This window comes from Zerene cesonia, chromosome 4 (assembly GCF_012273895.1).
Source record: "Zerene cesonia ecotype Mississippi chromosome 4, Zerene_cesonia_1.1, whole genome shotgun sequence".
NCBI lineage: Eukaryota > Metazoa > Arthropoda > Insecta > Lepidoptera > Pieridae > Zerene > Zerene cesonia.
Genome location: NC_052105.1, coordinates 5571235 through 5579463, shown reverse-complemented (window position 1 = coordinate 5579463; position 8229 = coordinate 5571235). Strand labels below are relative to the sequence as shown.

Below are 8229 nucleotides of genomic sequence, written 5' to 3'. Positions count from 1 at the left end.
ATTTTAATTTAGTCCTATAAAGGGTAGAACCGGTTATAGTACTGTTATAGCAGATAGATAGATTCCTACTTATTCTATAGCTGATATAATAAGTGTTTATACAAAATAAACCAAGAATCGTCCAATAATATTTTTTTTCTTAGTTTTAATGATTTCTGTATTTTATTGCAAGTCATAGATTAATCCCTCTATCACGTGTTTTACTTTTTGTAATTTGACAGATTTTCATTAATTTATCTTTAATAAAAATACAAATTATAAGTAAAGTTTATCGATACGAAATAATTAAATAATGTTGTCATAAAACTATCATTATTTACATATAGATTAACACCTTACTATAAATTACCAACTGACAGTTCAGATCTAAGTTGACATGTAGTTGACATAATATAAATTCAAATTTCGAAGCGTTTGTTTACATTGTGTATAAAATCTATAATTTTATATAATTTGCAGTAATTTTTATTATTATAAATGGATGAATTGAGAGGACCTATCATACAAATTGTTCTGCATGTAAAAGAGGGTAATTAATATGTGTGAGACTTTGATTTGGTTAATGTTTATGAGTACGTTTTAAAAAAACTTTTATTTATGTCTTTAACAGGACTTGGGTTTGGTTTTTTACGATCGCCCTTTATTGTAAGTGGTTCCCTAAATGGATACATGCTGGAAACTGATCCAACGGTGCCCAGTCACGCACCAGTCTTCGATGCGGAACTAGTTTGGGAAGCTGATAAAAGAAGATTTCGAAGGTAAATTTTATATTTTCCAGAAAGCACGGTAATGTGACGCACATTTTAAGAGATTTCATTAAAATTGTTATCATTGCATATTTAACTGCTTTGTATTCTGCAGAACCTTTTATTTTTTATCCTAGAATTCATTACATATGAATGTGTAGTTAACAAACAAAATCTTTCCATTATAATAATATTAAATATAATTATTTATTAAATAATTCCACACTGAACTTAATAAATGTTTCCTATTTATATACAAATTAATCTATGAGATTGATCTTTAATTGTTCTGCATCTGTTTTGTTTATTCATAAACATCTTGGAGTTTTTAAAAACATGTCTAGTTTATTTAAATTTGTTTACAGTTTAAGAGTACAAAATGTACCAGTTAAAGTTGAGGTGTATACTACTGGCTCTCAAGGCAGAAAAGATAAAGTTGGTTACCTACTTCTCAGCCTGCTTGGAGCTCAACCTTGCCCTGCTAATAAATTTGTGGATGTGAGTATTTGTAATGCGGATTGATTGCCTATTAAAATTACCACAATAGATGTTGTCTTGTCTTCTTGCACTGAACGCCTACAAAGTAAACTTTGTTTGGAGAAATTATTTACTATAACTATAATTTTAAAATAGTGGATACATTGTACATAAATATTTTATTCACTTTATTTCATTTATTAAACAGTATAATACTTTATTAATTTTCCAAAGGTAACATAAAAAGAGAAGATGATTATGTCTTATGTATTTTATAAGTGAGACAAGAATTTTTAATCTAAGGATGTAAATAAAACTTTCAGGTAAAACATTCATGGCATAAATTGCTAGGTGTGAAATCAGAGGGAAAGTGTTGCCACCCACAACTGTTGATGAGTCTTACTATTGAAGATAGGGTCAGCACACCCACTCCTGTGAGTTTTGCAGTTTGTTTAAAAGAGCTATTTTATATTTAAAAAAAATATATATTTTTAATTTGTGTGAATATCTTTGTTAAAAAACATCATTTTCTATTTTAGGGGACTTAAGATCTCCCATATGGATATTTCTTTATATTGAAGGCACTTTAGAGATTTTTTACTATCATATATAAATGAAAAATTGTATTTTACCTGTTACAGAGGAATGAACTAAGGATGTTTCACAGCAATGAAATAGTGAATCCATCCAGCAGGCAAGAAAAAAATCCACCTGCATCTAAATCAATTTTGTTAAAAGTTGGTATGTTTATTCTCATTGTTTAAATATTATCTTCGTAATTTAATACTCTCAATATAATCACATTGTTTTTATATTTATAATAGTGTTTTTACTACTTTTTATTTTATTCTAGAGGAATACATAGCGGAAAGCAAGAGAGTTGCTTCTTCAATAGATCTACAACCTAAGTTAATTTGTGAGGAAGGGCTTATACAGATTGGTGATGGGAACCATTTGTTCTTGTTAAGTCTGGTTATTGGATCTGTGGAGAATCTAGACTTGGTGTGTATGTTTTACTTTACAGCTACACATGCACTTTTATTTATTTTATACTAGTTTACTGGCCATATCTTCGACCCCCTAGTTGAAGGAAAAGACAAACATCCTGGGTTTTTATGTGCATAGTTTCTATGTACTTTCTTAGTTCTTGAACTAATTCTGTACTTAATCACATCTGAATCGGTTTGTTGGTTTAGGGGAGAAGAGGCTGACAAACAGTAAGAGTTTTTATTGCTCATAAGATTGGAGTGAATGTAACTGAATAAAAATTCAAAATTTAATTTCTTTTATAATTATGTTTCAGTTGTTGCCATCAACATTAAAGGAGACAGCATTTTCGTATGTGACCTACACAGTGTTTACACATAATATAATGACAGACAGGTAAGTGTAAAAAAAGAACATATTTTTTTCCAAATTTATATTTAATCACTACATTTGGAATATTAAGTTTATATATGTTATCTTATATTGAGGGTGAAATAATTTATTTATCTAGTAGACCTATAAATGTGCTATTAACTACTCATTTAACGAAGAAATCATAAGATATTAACAATTAGGATTACATACAGAATCAGAAAACACACAGTACATGTGATCGGAAAATTATTTATTACTCTCTTAATTTCAGAGTGAGTGCAACAACAATGGGCAATACTAGTAGAGCGCAGTTCAACCAACGCACATCACTGCGTTTGCAAACTGACCTGTCCACACTTGGCAGGTATTTTGCAGAGTGCCCACATCTCGTCACTAGAGTGTGTGTGGGTGAAAAAGATGTTGGTATGTATTGTTTATACACTTATGTCATTATCTAAACAAAATTTTATAAATTACAAAATATAAAAAAAAAAAACATTATGTCTAGGACTATACTTTAAGAAGTTGAAACCAAAGGTTTTATTGGTTCCTTAGCTTAGAATGAGAAAGAGGTCGCCATATCCTATCTCTCTCTCACGCATATAGCACTCTTATATAGTTTGAAAAAGATTGAAGAAAAGAGCTTTCAGCTATCTTGTAATCCTGGTACCTATGATCATTTTGAAGAAGCAATTAAATATTGTTTTTATTAGTTAAATATTTCGTCTGTGGTAATAAATAACAATTAGAGATTCCATGCCAATGAAATGTATTATCTGAAGGTATATGCAGTATGGATCTCCGAAAACTGATACCAACTGATGACATCGAACTTTTCATTACCAACTTCTGCCAAAATGACAAATCGCTAACAGTGCACGAGCGCTGCTTTATATTGCGGTGCGATGACGTCATCAGAGAAGGTTCTAGACGTCCCTATATGGATGTGGAGCTGAGCTTGAAATATCTTGGAGTTAAAAAAAATTCACAGGTATGAATAAGTGAAATAACGTATAACGTTAGGGGGAAAATTATATATATGTTCCACTGTTTGATTTTTCTTTATATTTAGAAATTAGCCTTCTGTCCCCTACCAAAAAAAAAATTGTCTTTAGGGGCTCAAATCGACTACCATATGCAAATAGATTTCATAATATAATTAGCACAATGCTCTTTAGTTATAGAGATGTGCTATTCAAACATGTAATCTTGATATTAATGTTTTTTAATTAATAAATACTTAATGTGTGTTCCCTGTAATGAAATCTTATTAAAACCAATTAAACTGTTTTCAGAAGCCACTCCTAACAGCACGCAGTGCGACCCAGTTAAAAGTGGATCCAGAACAGCAGGTGGTGGTGGACTCTGAAGACATCCTCATCCAGGGCCGAGCTGGCAGCTGCACCGATCTAGGGGGCTTGGGGGGTTACCGGGGGGTGGCGCCTTCTAACACTGCTAGGTGATTAACTAGCTGCGGATTATTTTTTTCTAATTATGCTTATAGAGAATATAATTGTTAATAACAGACATAATAATACTTTAGTTTTTTATATATTTATTCCACACACAATGAATTAAAATCATACACTCGTAAATATAAAACGCAAAAGATTTTATTACTTTATAAAATTAACAATTTATTCGAAGCAACCAATACCAAGTGCGACAGAATAGGAATTATAAAAAAAGGACATTACATATTAACATAATTGATAAAATAACTTAAATATGAGAAAAAAGAAATACTATGTTAGATAAATATAAATAAAACCACTAAATATTATTCCTGAATCCCAATTTATCACATTTAAGATATGCCTATAGATTTACGTAAAATTACAGGTATACAAACGCATCGGGCGAAGCGATGTTGCCTACAAACGAAATAGCCGAACTTATAAAGAAGATGTGCGATACTTTTGCTTCTAGCCAAGAGAAATTACTGGCAACACATAAAACTACTTCAGATATGCAAATTCAGTGTGATGACGTTCAGGAAGAGAAAAACGAGCTAGTGGGAGATACTGAGAAAGAGGACAATAATTTGGAAGATTTAATTGAACGGTAAAGTTGTTTTCTTAATATTTTTTTTATTATTTTTGGAATATTGCAAAAAATATTAAATCATTACACAAAGCAAAGGGACATGTGATTGAGTAGTTCAATCGGTGATGAATAAGATGAATAAGATTCAGGCATATTTTGTGGTCAACATTTCTTTTGCATATTTTGTATTCAAGATTTCTATGCGATGGCAACTCTGAATTACAAAAAAGTTGAAACAACACAAATGAAACAATTAAAATCATGTATTTTTTTTTCTATTGAAAGCAAACTTATTATCCTTATTAATAGGTGCATCTTAGTTTGTTTGTATGTTTGCCTATTTTCACGTCGCAAATCTTTTTCTTTTTATAATTTCAGAGAACCGGTAAAGTTGGAGGCCACAAAAAGTGACACATGTTTTACGGCCAATGTAAGAGGTTTGTTTATTCTGTTCTAATTCTTCATTTTTTTATTATTATTTTTTTATTTTTTACATGTTTATTTTTTTAAAACGATGACATATTTACATTTATTTGTATTTTCTTACCCAGTGGGTCTAAATTATTATAAAAAATCCATGTGTTATGCACCTTATAAGAAAATATAATTTATTACATATAAGTACATAAAAAAATATTATAGCCATGAAATAACTATTCATAATATATTATTCAGATGCCGTGAACAAAGTAATGACGGCGGCGGATCGCGATACGATAATGCAGAAGTATGTGGATGAGCTCGAAGACTGGAAAGAACAACAGCAGAAACTGTTTAAAATACAGGTTTGTACTTATTTTATTAAAACTTGATTTTAACATTATTTTAGATGTATTTTTGCAAAGGAAAGTTGCTGTATGTATATTGTATGTATGTTACTCTTTTACACGAAAATAGCTTATCGTATCTGTATGAAATTTAGCATAGAGATTATTATATTGGATTAGCACATAGTTTTTTTATCCGGATACCACGCGAGGTACGTCGCGGGTTTCGGCTAGTTAACTATAAATTAACAAATTTTTATGTACTTGCAATGTCATCACTGCTCAATCCATTATGAACTGAACGCGTATCTTTGCCATTGTACCAGTTATCCCAAGTTAGCCCAAAAGGAATTAGTTTTAAAAACCGCATTTACTTCTTTAAATATGTGTGTGTGTTGTGTCGAAATTTCTATGAGAGACTATGGGAGTATTACTTATATTTGTTATTGTTTTAATCTCATACCTCAATTTTTGTATGTAATTTCCCTTCAGCTGAAACGCAAGGAGGACTACCACCTGGAGCTGCTGGCGGGCGAGTGGGCGAAGCGCCGCGCGGAGCTGGAGGGCCGGCTGGCGCGCGGCGTGGAGCAGTGCCGCCAGCTCGCGGCCGACCTCAGCCGCGCCACCGGGGACTTCGCCCTGCGCGGCCACAGGAACGCGCAGCGGGAGAGGAAGGTGGGACCTAAACATTTTTTTTTTAACTGACCTTCCCAAAGACAAAGGTATCAATTTTGAATTACAGTACAGCAGGTACCTACATGATATTCGATTGTTCAGTTAACCCGTATAATTGTTATTCTTTATCGTATAAACGACTAAGATACTTCTAGCCATAAATCCGAACATACGTAGAACAACATTTATTTTGTTAACATTATGGGTTGTTTGTTTTTCTTTTTCCTCAATTTTTCGTTTTTTTTTTTTGTGGTGTACTCAATAACTTCCTGTTTTTTAACCGACTGGAGTGATTAATGTGATATAGTTGCATCTAGGAAGGTTGGGAGGCTAGAGAGTGGCATGTGCTACTCTTTATCTGGAACTTCCTTCGTCCACGCAGTGAAATCCACGGGCGGAAAGCTAGCTAGTTGTGTAAGAATGTCGACCTCACTGATGATTCTATCATTCTTTCAGTTACTAGAAGCAAAGAAAGCTCTAGAAGAACATTACACGGCGAAATACAAAGATTTAAGGGAAGCGTCGCAGAAGATGGAGGACGACATGAATCACCAGCTGAAGGTGAAGGACCGCACTATAGAAGACCTGCAATTAAAGATTCAGAAAATGGAGAACATAATTGATGGACTTAAAGTGAGTAACGGTTCTATGAATCTTATGTATTTATTTTATCAGACAAAATATTGTATAGTTAGTCTGTGTGCTTAATTTAGTATAACTTAAATATTTTTTTCTAAACAAGACTTCTTCTAAGGTTCTTCGACCTTCATAGTCCATAAAGAGGAAAGACAATTTTTTGTTGTCTTACCTATAAATATATCCTATGAATCGGATCTTTTTTTAAATGTTTTCTTTTCTGGTCTATAATTTTCAACTACTGTCCGCCAACGTCCATACCACGTTGAATACACCGGTTCTCGTCCGATCACCGAAGTTAAGCAACGTCGGGCGCGGTCAGTACTTGGATGGGTGACCGCCTGGGAACACCGCGTGATGTTGGCTTTTTGTTATTATTTTTTGTTTATTTTTCATTATGATCAACTTCTATATTCAGACGGTGTGAGGTTCTCTATTTACCTATTTTTTTATGATAATAATATTGCGAGGATTTTATACTTTTGAATCTAAAATACATATGAAGTTACATGGTCATAGCTATCAGACATCGCGCAATAGTTTTATTTCAACGTCATCTATACGTTCATTCTAATATTAAACTAAGTAAACGCACAGACAGCCATCTATTAATGGTATGTGATAACATTTATCTAAATACCGTACGTATTCCATTCATTAATTTTATTTGTACTGTCGCCAACGTCCATACCACGTTGAATACACGGGTTCTCGTCCGATCACCGAAGTTAAGTAACGTCGGGCGCGGTCAGTACTTGGATGGGTGACCGCCTGGGAACACCGCGTGATGTTGGCTTTTTTTGATGCTTCCTTAATTTTTTAAACGAAATAAGTTATATGTATTCATTTAAAAATTTTCTAAATATTGACCCTTTAAAACATTGTTTGAATTCAATCGGTTCACCCTCATTTTATTTTCTTGCATTTTTTTTCCTATTATATTTATAATTTCAAAATAAAGATTACTAAATAAGATCTGGCTACTACTATGCGTAGTATATACAACAATAAAAACCAACCAGTAAATATTATTAATATAAGTCATAACGGCACATAACATGTTCTCTGCTTCAATGTTAAAATAAATAGCAAAGGTGACCGATGTGTCTTTCACTTGTATTCACAGTTTTATTGCATTTTTTTTTAGATGGATTTGAAAAATGTTGAAAAGGATGCTGAAAGTAGATGCTCCGGATTAACGAAAGATCAAACTGCCAGTCTAATTCAGGAGTTGGTAAGTAAATATATGCTAACTAATTAATAATCTAAAAGTTTTAAAGATATAAAGGGAAAAAAATTTTTCCAGGCGCGTTAAAATACAACAGTTAAAATTTGAAAACATTTTTTATAAGAAGCTACAGCATACCAATATATTTTATTATTGATTGAATCCGATTTTTATTATTCTATTCAATTCTCGTTTCTATTAATTTCACGAATATTAAAAAAAAAATGGTTGCCTATAAAGTCGGTTTTACGGGCGAAGATTTTACGTGACAACGTCTTTTTCTCGGTAGAAT

The 8229-nt window shown here is 32.2% G+C and overlaps 1 protein-coding gene and 2 non-coding genes across 3 annotated transcripts in view; all 3 read left to right on the top strand.

The window, feature by feature from the left end:
* The first annotated feature begins 392 nt into the window (after window positions 1-392).
* The window catches only part of LOC119839800, a 10651-nt gene continuing 2814 nt past the window's right edge, over window positions 393-8229 (top strand). The window contains exons 1-16 of the mRNA XM_038366240.1: window positions 393-529; window positions 611-758; window positions 1112-1244; window positions 1547-1657; window positions 1865-1964; window positions 2077-2225; window positions 2527-2606; window positions 2857-3008; window positions 3368-3576; window positions 3881-4044; window positions 4428-4649; window positions 5010-5068; window positions 5307-5416; window positions 5891-6073; window positions 6530-6706; window positions 7857-7967. Of these exons, the coding sequence (XP_038222168.1) occupies window positions 478-529; window positions 611-758; window positions 1112-1244; window positions 1547-1657; window positions 1865-1964; window positions 2077-2225; window positions 2527-2606; window positions 2857-3008; window positions 3368-3576; window positions 3881-4044; window positions 4428-4649; window positions 5010-5068; window positions 5307-5416; window positions 5891-6073; window positions 6530-6706; window positions 7857-7967 (2160 nt within the window). The 5' untranslated portion in view covers window positions 393-477. The remainder of the gene's footprint in view (window positions 530-610; window positions 759-1111; window positions 1245-1546; window positions 1658-1864; window positions 1965-2076; window positions 2226-2526; window positions 2607-2856; window positions 3009-3367; window positions 3577-3880; window positions 4045-4427; window positions 4650-5009; window positions 5069-5306; window positions 5417-5890; window positions 6074-6529; window positions 6707-7856; window positions 7968-8229) is intronic.
* Window positions 6957-7075, top strand: LOC119839815. Its single transcript, XR_005288276.1, has one exon. It is a non-coding gene; the product is annotated as a 5S ribosomal RNA (ribosomal RNA).
* Window positions 7387-7505, top strand: LOC119839832. The gene has a single exon (XR_005288291.1). It is a non-coding gene; the product is annotated as a 5S ribosomal RNA (ribosomal RNA).